This window comes from Pteropus medius, unplaced genomic scaffold (genome assembly GCF_902729225.1).
Source record: "Pteropus medius unplaced genomic scaffold, Ma_sr-lr_union100, whole genome shotgun sequence".
NCBI lineage: Eukaryota > Metazoa > Chordata > Mammalia > Chiroptera > Pteropodidae > Pteropus > Pteropus medius.
The window spans coordinates 7,927,902-7,940,409 of NW_024349225.1; the positions used below are offsets into that span (position 1 = coordinate 7,927,902).

Below are 12,508 nucleotides of genomic sequence, written 5' to 3' on the forward strand. Positions count from 1 at the left end.
CCCTACCCCACTGTTAGGTTCCAATTCTTTGTTGTTGCTGCTGGGGTTTTTTTGTTTGTTTTGTTTTGTTTTTCAGGAAAACCTTAAGAAATTGACCTCTTTTTCACATCGTTTTCTCAAACTGGAAGAAGCTGCAACAGTAATGTTTTCCGAGCCACAGCATCTAAAGAATCTCAGAGGTAAGCACTTCTTCAGATTTCAATTTCATTTAAAAATTTCTAGCTAACTGAGATATTCATGAACTTCTAGAATAAAACTTCATAAAATGCTCAATATAATATTCCTAAGTTAGGCCCTTTATGGTTATGCTAGTGAAATATGGCAAGGTCTTTCACGTATAAATTACTACTCACTAATTTTTTAAATTCCAATCTGGGGAATATATCATATATAAAAATTTGAAAATTAATCTCAATTACAGATCTGAATAAATGTACTTTAAAATACATACAGAGCTCTGCATTCTGAGCAAAGAGGAAGTAAGTATGAATCAAAGGCCCTAAGGCAAGAGCATACCAAGTGTCTAAGAACTAGCAGGCTACCAGTGTGCATAAAGTGAAGAAAGAGAGGAGCAGCAAGAACTAGGGTTAGAGACCAATTGAGGCCCAGATCATGAAGGGCTTATAAGTCATTGTAAGAACTTCAGGTTTTACTCAAGAATGAGACCGCAAGTTTTTCTGGAAGATTCTGAGCAAAGGAGCAATATGGTCTCAATTAAATTTTAACAAGCTTGCTCTAGCAGCTGTGATGAGAATACACTCATTCCAAGAAGGGCAGAAAGAAAGACACCAATTAAAAGGCTATTAATAGCAGTAATCCAGGCAAGGTAGCTTTGACCTAGCTGGTAGTGACAGAGGTGGGTCAAGTATTTTAGATATATTTCAAGATAATATTAGACATAAGGTATGGGTCAAAAGGTCTGAGATTTGGGGCCTGAACAAGTAGGACAGATTACCTGAGATGGAGAGATTACCAGAGGAGTAGGTTTAAGGGGTGTTTAGTGATCCCATTTAGTTAGTTATCTCCACTTGGGATATCTTAAGCTTGAGAAACCTATTATACATTCAAAGGGAGATGTGGAGTTAGCAGCTGGATATAACAGTCCGAGTTCAGAGGAAAAGTTTAGACCAGAGACATAAATTTGAGAACCATCAGCAACAATGAATATTTAAAGCTCTGAGACTAGATGAGCTTGCCTAGTCTGTATGTAGATAAATAAAAAGTGATAAAAGAAAAAAAGAAGGAGGGAAGAGAAGTGAGATAGATAGATTCAAGTAATGAGAATGGGGAATGCCAAAGTTTATAGAGAGCAGGAAGTTGATTAGGAAAAAAAACTGAAAAAGAGCAACTAGACTTGGGAGGAAAACAAAACCCTTATGGTATTTTAGATGTCAAGTGAAGAGTTTCACGGAAGAAGTGATCAATCACGTCCAATGTTGCTGAGAGATCAAGTAAAATGACAAAGAGAATTAAATATTGGATTTAGCAACGTGGAAGTCACCGATGATCTTGATAACAGCAGTTCACAGAGAAGTAGGAGCAGAAACCTAATAGAAAGCATTATGAGTAAAAGGGAGGAGAAAAATTGGAGACAACGAAGACAACTTTTTGTAGTTTTGCTATAAAGAGGAGATCAAGAGGGCTGTAGCTGAAGAGTCGAGCCAAAAGAGGGGTTCTTTTATGATGGCTGAGATAACAGCATGTTATCAAACAGTAGATTGACAGGCATGACCTCGTAGAGAGGGAAAGCTTGATGATGCAACAGAAAGGAAACAGGGCTAAAGTAAGTCCTTAAATACACAAGAACAAATGGAATCTAAAACACAAGTAGATGGGTTTGGTCTTAGGTAGAAAAGTTCATATACCATAACAAGAAAGAAGGCAAACCTCTCTGACATACGGCATTCTACTAGTCTATGATACTGTCTTATGAGATATATTTTTATTACCCCTATTTTACAGATCAGAAAATCAAGGAAGAGAGGTTATGTAACACAGGTCATATACACAGCTAGTAAGTGGCAGAGCCTGAATTTGAATGCTTGTAAGCAGACTCAAAAATCTTTGCTCTTAACTATTACATTATACTTCCTCTTCACATGAGAAAAAAATTTCTGAATAAAATGTTCCCGTAATAATAGTAGGAAAACCAGAGGCACACTTAATGCCACAAAATTCATTAGAAGAATCTCTATGGGGGCTTACTAGAAAAATCTCAGGCTTTACAGTCAGACAGAGTTGGTTTTGAATCTTGGCTTCAATTCTGAACTACTCTATGCAACTTTGGAGTCTCCAATTCCTCAACTGTAAAAAATACAGAACACTCAGTACCCAGCATCTTGTCCAAAATCACACTAGGTGTTCAAAACATTATGAGTATGACTCTCCTATTTTTTCCAATCTTCCATGCATTCTTCATATTTCTAATTCTCCAACATTACTCCCTTCCTATAATGTTCATATTTCTTTCTGCATTTTGCCCACATGTTAGTACCCTCTTATCTGCTGCTTGCCAAATTACTAACCATTTCAAAGATCTCAGAGGTCTAATAAAAGTAAACTTCACTAGACTCTGATATATTTCTTTCAAATCAGAGAGGTCCTATCCTGAAAGGCCCTCAGTTTAAAAATAGCCTCCTTTCTGTCTCATCAGCCATGTATGCTAATTTTAATCCTGGAGCAGAATAGAGAGGCTATGAGAGCCTTCTGACTGAAACCACCACTAGTAAGTACATACACCATACAGTTAGAAAAGAAAAATATCTTTAGTTTAGTGACAATTTTATGTTTAAATATAAGTTAGATAGCATGTATGATAAAACACTCAAAATCTTAGAAAGCTCTACTCTCACCTTCAAAGTGAAGTGCTAAGTCTCGATACAGTTCTCTACTCATGTTTTGAAATTCAGCCTCCTGCCACACTTTGCCATCGGGTGTTCGAATCTTGGTCTCTGAAGGATTGAAGCCTAATATATATCAACAATACAGAACATTCTTATCAAAGTTGCTTTATAAGTTTGTTTGTTAAGTGAGATATAATTAACATACTATAAAATTCACTCTTTTAAAGTGTACGACTCAGTGGTATGTAGTATATTCACAAAGCTCCACAACTGTCAACACGATCTAATTCCACAGCATTTCATCACCCTGGAAAGAAACTCTGTGTACATTAGCGTGGCTCCCCACGCCACTGTCTCTATTCCCTGGCAACTGCTAATCCACTTTCTATCTTTACGGATTTGCCTATTCTGGACATTTCACATAAATAGAATCATACATGTGGACTTTTGTGTCTGGCTTCTTTCACTTAGCATAATGTTTTCAAAGTTCATCCACTGTATAACATGTATCAAAGCTTTATTCCTTTTTATTGTCAAATGAAAATCCATTGTATAGATATGCCAACATTTATTATCTACTCATCAACTGTTGGACATTTGGAGTGTTTTTATTTTTTAGCTATTATTAATAATGCTACTATAAACATTCATGTACAAGTTTTTGTGTGGACATGTATTTGCATTTCCTTTGAGTATTTTACCTAGAAGTGAAATTGCTGGGTCATACGGTAACTCTATGTTAATTTTTTGAGGAAATGACAAACTGTTTTCTAAAGTAGACTGTACCATTTTAAATGCTCACCAGTGACGTATAAGGGTTCCAATTTCTCCATATCCTCACCAACACTTGTTATTGTCTCTCTTTTTTATTACAGTCACCCTAGTAGGTGTGAACTGGTATCTCATCATGGTTTGGATTTCTATTTTCCACATAACTAATGATTTTGAGCAGCTTAATAGACTTTCAAGAGAGTAATGCATAATTAGCTACCACATAATGTGCTGATAAATATTACTTGGAAAAAGTAAGCTTCATTGAGATAAAGCAATATATACTTGTTCGAAAAGACTAGGAATGGAGAAACCCTAAATGATAAAAAATGTTAAGCATAAATTATAAATTTCAGAGTAACAAACTACCCTTCTCAAGACTAAGAGAGACTATACTGCTTCTTCTTCTTTACTCTGAAGACAGGCATTAACTGCTACCATCTGTCTGATTGTGCCTGTGGCTAACAAATGGACAAGCTGCTGCCTACATAGACAAAATGCACTCAAAGTGTGAAAAGTAGGTCTTTAAAACACACTTGCTCAATTTCTCAACAAACATTACATGTGTGCTCTTTCCTAGGAATTGTCATTCTGATTTCCTACTTCAAATTCATCACCATTTAAGAAATACACTGAACCTGGAATGTTATTTTGCAAAATAATAAGTACAATAACCAGAATAGTATAAAGATTTATATTTTCAGATGGCTCAACTTAACAAAAACTTGGCAGCCAATAAGTATGTGTAAAATTAAATCACTATAAAGAATAAGCCAGAATCGAAAAGTGGTAAAAGCACTTTAGAGGTATTAGATAAAAATGTACTAGTAAGTAAATTATATGTCTAATAGAAAATAATCTATTCAGCTCTTAGGTACAATAGCATAAACTTAATTTCACCTTATATTTGTGGCAAGGAGCACACGATTACGACTATATTTATATAAAGAAAAAATTTATAAACATAGTAGTGTTCAGTCTATTGCAAACTACAGTTTTTAATAAGGGAAGTGTGGCAATTCTATGCACATCTATCGCTATCTCAACATTTCTTTTCTTCACTCCCATTCCACCTCTCTACATTCAACCCTATCATTTTTTCTCCTCTCCTCTTTAGGAAATTTTTATCTCTGTGGGAGTCTTTCTTTATATTTGCATTTTTACTTATAAGTTAACTTTGAGAAGCTTTCAATATCTATATCAGTTTCTCTTTCTGTCTCTCAGTCTCTATTTCCATTCTTTATCTACTTTTTTACTTACTAGTTGAATTCATTAAATAGAATAAAAAGCCTACTGTGTGTACTTACATATGTCCAAGACACTGTACTAAGCTCTGAAATAAAATAAGAATGACCAATATAGGTCCTTAACCTTCGTGGGCATTTACACCAGGAAAAAAAAAAAGATATCAATCAAATAAGTATAAGAAAGAATCACATAAACACTGAGTTCAGTACTTCGAAATTTAAAGCAGAATCATAAAACACTTCCTATGTCTCCTTAAAAAAATAAAGCACACAAAAACATAAAAGAAAAACCAAGTCTAGAACGAGTTTAGTACGCTAACAACTGTATAAAAAGAGAAAGAAAATAAATACTCTCTGTCTCTCTCATTTGTCCGAGTATGCAAGAATTCTCTCTGGAAGGGTACACAAATCGTTAACACGAGTACCCTCCAGAAAGGGGGCCTGGTGGTTGGAGCACAACAGCTTTGCAAGGTGCACACTTGTCATCTTTTGACTTGTGAACCAAGTGAATTATGTATTCGAACAAATGAAATTGTCACTTTAGCATACAGCATATAAAGATACTTTAAATTTACACTGCCAAAAGTTGCCAGAAAAACAGTTATTCGCTGTTGAAAAAAATAAATCCATTGTTCAGGACAGTTGAAATCATATTGTTGTAATTTCTCAAATGTATTAAATTAACTCCCCAAAAGTAGCATATGTATTTTATTATGAAAACAAGCACATTAAAAAATTAGTAAGTGAAAGGAATATGCAAAATCTAGTCACCAACTCAAAAAAAGTTATAGTTAAAATTTTTCCTCTGGTTCTTTAGGGTTATTTCTTTTTAACTTTGATTTTTATAAATTATTAAATAAAATATGGATTCAAATTGACCAACTTAACTTTGTCTTACTGGAATAACTGGAATTTCAGAACTTTAACTTCTAGAATGAACAAACCTTAAATACATAATCTGCATTTAATGGTCTGATATAAGTACGGCAAAAGTTTTGGATAATCACCATCAGAAACAACAAGAACACTTTGACTCCACTATTTGCTATTTACTTTGTCAACAGTGTGGACAATTACTACATGATACGAAAGTAACTAAAAGGATATAAAAGAATTTTATTAATAATATGTTAGACCAATCATAGATAACAGCCATTATTTTCAGTACTCCTCTAAAGGAAATTGCTCACAATTTTATCACAAATTAGCCAGAATAAAATGCAAATTATCCATTTTTATCTAATTCAGAATGAATATCACTAGCAAAACATAATAAACAACACAAAACTGATAATTGCTCAAACTGTATACAGTACAATTTGTTCTGCAGAAAAAAATGATAAAAGACACTTTAGGACTATAAAAAAACTACTAAAGTGGTCAGAGAAAAATTAGACTTGGTAGAAAAATACAAAACAAAGTTGACTACAGCAAAAACTGTCCTAGCTCATTAATAACTTAAAACTAAGAGAAGAAATAAATCTTGACAATATTTCGATCTTCATACATTTATCTAGAAAAACTTGGGAAAATGCCCACAAAAGAAAAGCCACAATGACAAAAGTCTAACATAGACTAACCTGATCAATCAATTAACTCTTTATTAAAAACTTTACATGTATGACCCTGTAAAAATAATTTCAGGAACATAAAAATACAAACTCCTTAAATCTAGCATACAGAAAAACTTGAGTGGCTAAAAACAGAAATTCTCTCTGAAAAGCATTTTCTCAATGGAAATCTACCAATATCCGATTTAAATATTTGTTTTCTTAAACATGGGGAGAAAAACCCTTAGTGTCAAAATTTGAAAGTTAAAATAACAGAAATCTAATGTCAGTGCCAAAATATTCTGTAACCAAATTTTAACTGGAATTGACTGAATTATCTTTTAAATACTACTTTTGAAAAAAATTCCTAATAGCAATCCAAATACAATAGCAGAGTAAGATCAATATTCTTTCAGTTCTCTGAAAATGTACTTTTATTTCCTCTTTTGTTCAACTTATTAAATGTTCATATAGTGGTTCACAAACTATAAGAATCTCCTGATGGACTTGTTAAAAATTTCAATGCTGGGCATAGACCCAGAAATTCTGGTTTAGGTCCAGTGTAGCATCCAGAAATCTGCATTTTTAACCTGCACTTTGAATTAATTTCTTATGCACTAGATGTGAGAATCACACTTTGTTCTAAAGATGATCATCTCTACTCAAGTACATCCTAGGGAGAAACGAGGACAAGGAGGCAGAAAGAAAGAGGAAGATACAAAGATTGTTTACAAACCTTTATATGCTGGAGCAGGTGGTGCTGTTGCCACTTTCCTGACTTTTGCTGTTACTGAGTTATCAACATTAACAACCATTACTGGGTGGTCAATATGACCCAGATTCTGGCCCCGACCATTTATTTCTTCAGAGTGTTCCCACTGTTTCCTAATCCGCTCCTTGAGTTTTTCTAGTTTGACATCATGTTGTCGCCGCTTTAAGGTATCTAATCTTTGGGAAGCAGAAGTACTAGTAGAAGATGGAGAAGAGTCAGTTAGCCGTAACACTTTTGGATCAACATTATGGCCCATGTTACTGACAGCAGCCTTCAAATTGTTTTCGTTTCCTTTTGTTCTATTAGGTTTTTCTTCCTCAGTTCTCATAGAAGCTGCCATCTTAATCAAACATTCAGAATTCTGTAATGCATCAATTGCTGGTCTATCGTTTAAAAACCTAATAACAGTATCATTGATGACAGATGATTGGGAACTCTCAAAATCACAGCAGTGTACATTCCGTTCTTCTCGACTGCTTATCAACCGGTTCCCGTTCTCAGGCTTTTCTTCATTGACATCCACACAATATGCATGCTTTGACTCTAAAGGGCTGGGACTTATATTGGAAGGTGTGCCATGAATTTCCCTATTATTAAAAAATAACAAGTTTTAAATAAAAAGTACAAAAAAACAGACAAACTGAAACCAGTCATACAAATGGAAAACTCTAAGCTAACATTAGAGACCAAAAAAAGAAAAAAAAGAAAAAATGCAGAAATTCCAATGGGTTAAAAATAATAACCATTACTAATATTAAGACTCAATGTTCACTGACCCCTCTAGCAAGTTCTCAATCATAATTTGCATATTATAAAATAAGAAAAATGCAAAAGATGTATGGAGTGATTTCTTTAAGAACCCGAGAAAATAGGATTACAATTGACTTGGAATATTCACTTGACACCTTTTACCAAAATGTTCATGAATCATGAAAACTAACCAACAAAATTATATAAGCAGACATGACAACAATTTGGACCTGCAATGTCTGAAAGAGTGGACATTAGCCATATGTGACTATTAAGCACTTGAATGTGGCTAGTCCGAATTGTGATGTGCTGTAATGTAAATCACGTACTGAGTTCTAAAGATCTAAAACAACAATGATAACAAGAATGTAAAATATCTTTATGTGTATCTGACTACTAAAAATGTTTAAATTACATGTGTGTGACTCGTATTAATGGGTCTACTGTATAGAACTGATCAAGATGTTTCATGAAAAGGCATAAAACACTACCATAAAAATTCTTAAAACTATGACTCTATTACAGCATAATATGGTAATTATATCTATTATATCTATTATGAGTATGAGTATGTACATTTTTCTAAGGAGATAGTCTACAGCTTTCATCAGATTCTCACTAGGGTCCACGATCCAGAAAACATTAGATCCTGTTCTGAGTGGATGATTATTAAACGAGATGGGGGCTGAGATCTGAGTCCTGTAACTTCTACTAGATATCAAGACTAACTGTAATTATTTTCATTATCTTAACTAGAGTGTAACAATCCAGTTTAAATGATTTGAGTCTAAAATTAACACATGTAGAAAATAAAATAAAGCATAAAAAGGTACGTTACATACCATGTCTCAATCTTAAAAAGGAAGGACAATCAAACAGGAAGGGACAGATGGAGAGAGGGAGAATTGGCACAGTCTTTCATTCACTCACTCATTAAATATTTGCTAAACACATATAAGGGTGTTCACTATACAATTCTTTGAACTCTTTTATACACATAAAAATTTTCATAATAAAATGTTGGGAAAAAATATTGATAAAATACTTAGAAATAATAGACATTAAGATAGCACTTTGAGAATAAGATAGATTTACGGCCATAAACTAATGTAATGGACAGATAGGAAATCAAAATATAATACAATAGGAAAATGCTCTAATAGCAGAAGTTATATAGTATTATAGGAGCACAGAGGAAGGGTTAAATTGGCTAGGCGAATGGAATGGAGGTAGAAATAGATCTCACAATGTTTCACACAGAAGGTGTTAAAAAATGAGTTTGAAGTAATGAATGAAGGTGGTCAGGTGAAAGGTGTTCTATCACAGCTATCCTATAGGTGTAGTTTTCTTTTCTTAAAAGATAGACATTTTACCCAATTTTAAATATCAGGGAGTATACTCAGCAGGAAAAACATCAGAATATAAATAGTAATTTAGCTTCAATTCTAATAGTGATTATGTTTCTAGGCAATTTGCTTTACATTTTTAGAGTTAAAGATGCTGAACTCTGATTATTTTTCAAATTTTTCCTTTCTCTTCTTTCTAACCTATGTACTTTTACCCAGGTTAAATGTCTGGCCTTCTCTCTATATTTTTTCACCGTTTTTATCACTTCAACACTAGTGACAAAGCTCTAATTTGTATTCCTAGCCCTGACCTTTCCGTATACATTCCTACTCAAATTTTCAAATGCCTACTCAATATTTTCACTTAGATATTTCAAAATTACATCAAACTGAACACATTGAAAACTGAAGCTATAATCCACTTCCATCTCCCAAATTATTTCTCTCAAATTAATGAGTACAAACATACACCCAGTACTATCAAGCACCATCATGAAACTCCTTGATTTATCGATTAACACTTTAAAATACTAATAATGTTTATAAATGAAAGCAATATGAGGTCCAGTTTATTACTTATTAATATTTGCTATACTAAGGGCACAAACACATTTATATCATTAGTAAAATGTCCCTCAAAAAATACAAAATTTGATAATTTTGTTGAATATCCTAAATTATTAGCTAACAAAAACACAAAGCAATTTATATTATCCATACTAACAAAATTCAGACATCGAGCTTGAACATATCTGACTAAGTTGCTGAAAAGAGCCACTGGCAAAAAGTTAAAACAATAAACCAACTCACATTCTCTAGAAGAAAGAAATTTTAGGTAACTGGTTAATGGAAGAGGAGGAGGAGGAGGAGAAAAAGAAGAGGAAGGGAAGAAGAGGAAGAGGAAAGAGAAGGAGGAGGAGAAGAAAATTAAGCCATACAAAGTTCAATATGTAGAACACACACTATTTTTCTGTAGGAAACATATTTACGATGGTGGTAGTGCTGGAGCAAATATTTATTACTTCTTCCCCCCAAATATTTAATCTAAAAGAGTAGAAAGTTAGTATTTCATATATATATAAACTTTTTTTGCTTTTTTTTTTTTTTAATGAAAAAGGTAATAATACTAGAGCCAGAAAATAAAAAACTCAGAAAATAAACTATAATCCTACTGTAAAAATCACGGGTAGCCCTGTTTGATAACTTAAAAACAAAAAAACTAACCTGTAAGAAGCCAAAGGTTCACGAAATTCCACATGATTATTTTTCTTTACGTTACTCTCCAGGGTGGTAGCTCTGAGAGGACTACGAGATTTCTCTTTTCGTGATTTAGAAGATTTGGAGGTTGAAGCATTGAGCAAAGAATCATCCAGGTATCTACCATCTGAAGGAAAGGGAAATCTGTGAGAACATATAATATAAAATACAACTGCCTCTGAATTTGCCTAGTCTCTAATAACTTAAGTATCTATTATTTCTGGCATCTCTAGTTAGATATTATATAAGTAGATGAAACATATTCTGGTTTTACTATAGTAACTCCATCTATAGAGAAAGATTGTATTCTGAGCAAATAATGCAAAATAAAATTCAACATAAAATTTTTTTGCCAAAGGCTCTCATTCAAAAAAAGAAGTATTAGATAAAACCCAACAGACTCACAGGTTAAAAAAAAAATCAGTTTTGGTAGAAAGGTCTAACCTGCAGGTTATGGCCCACTAACAAGAAAACACAGAATTAAATATATGAAAGGTAACCAAAGAAAATATTTGCATTGTGTCAATTTATAATAGCATCTATAAGACAGATATTCCATTTATGATTTTAAACCCCCCCAAAAAATATAAATCTAATTAAGCCGACTAAATTTCAAAGTGACATACTATTGTACCTGCGAATTTAAAAAAAGGCACATATAACCCCCAAAGGCTCAAGATCAAATTCTCATCACTGGAAACAAATGAAAACTCATTGTCAAAGCTGATGCAGTGGTGCTGAAGTCCCTGATCAAAATATGGGGAAACGTCACCTACAGTCACTGAATAGTACTAAAGAAAAAAACCTAAATGCTGATGACGCAGAGTCTCTGACAAGAGTTATTCTCTTGTACATGGGACCATAAGAAGAAATTAAATTGAAACAAAGTTAACTTCAAAAATTTATATTTCACATATTAATATCTTTAGAAATAACTTCATACATACCTTTTCTACTTATTTTTCGAGTAGCACTTGCAGATTTCTTGGTATCCATGACAGAATCACAAACAGCTGTACTTGTAGGGGCTACTTCTAATTTGTTTTCAATGTGTCTCAGCTAAAGTTAAACACCATTACAACAAATAGGTTAATCCTGTAAATAAACCAGCTACCATCGATTCACATAGTTATTTAAAACTGTATTGTCCAATACCTTTCCCAAAAGTGGAAAAAACTCAGGAATGTTTTAATGAACAAAAAAAATATTAGTTTCATTATTTACTACTTTAGCTATACTTACGACAGACACGATGCTGCCCAAATTTGACAAGCAAATAAAAAAGATTATGAAGAATATCAAAGAGTTTCTATTTGTCTTGTTGATCTAATTTTTTAAGTGAGGTTTTTTTAAAGCAGTACATTATCTGACATTATATTCTGCATATTGTTATGCACATATCTTGCACATTTTACATGCAAAAATCAGGAATTAGGCTGGACTAAAATGTAGGACTATTCAAACAGCCACATTTTATAATCTTATGTCTCTAAAATAAGTTTCACAATAAGGACAAAATTTACAAGACAGAATTCAGGCTTCCATACATTTAACAATACAAGTTAACTTCTGGCATGACTATCAATGTTCTCAATGATTTTACAAAGCAATTTCCCTAAATAGTAGAGTATGACATGCTTACAAGAGAAAACTTGGAGAAAACAGAAAAGGTACCAAAAAAGTGAAATTAAGATCATCAAAATTCCACCATGGAGAGATAAAAACTCTGTATAAAATTGAGTTATCTTTCAAATTTTTGCAGTGCAATGGACTCACAAAATTGAAATAACCCTATAATATCAATGGTTCTGTATCAGGCTTCCTCCCATTTACATCATGAGCCCCTTATCATCCTTAAAAATTCTTTTAAAAAAATAATAATTTTGAAAAACTAATAGTTCAGCTCTAAATCGGATTAGGGGATAGAAACTATTCCTACATAATAGATGTTATAATGCTTACGTAGAAGAGA

At 33.0% G+C, this 12,508-nt stretch overlaps 1 protein-coding gene across 4 annotated transcripts in view; it reads right to left on the bottom strand.

Moving 5' to 3' along the window:
* The window catches only part of CEP350 (centrosomal protein 350), a 111,170-nt gene that overhangs the window by 84,692 nt on the left and 13,970 nt on the right, over positions 1-12,508 (bottom strand). For 3 of the 4 annotated variants that reach the window (XM_039881355.1, XM_039881354.1, XM_039881353.1), the window contains exons 4-7: positions 11,484-11,595; positions 10,504-10,663; positions 7,148-7,770; positions 2,853-2,966 (exon numbers count right to left, since the gene is read on the bottom strand). In XM_039881355.1, the coding sequence (XP_039737289.1) occupies positions 2,853-2,966; positions 7,148-7,770; positions 10,504-10,663; positions 11,484-11,595 (1,009 nt within the window). The remainder of the gene's footprint in view (positions 1-2,852; positions 2,967-7,147; positions 7,771-10,503; positions 10,664-11,483; positions 11,596-12,508) is intronic. The other variant, XM_039881356.1, reaches the window with a different exon arrangement.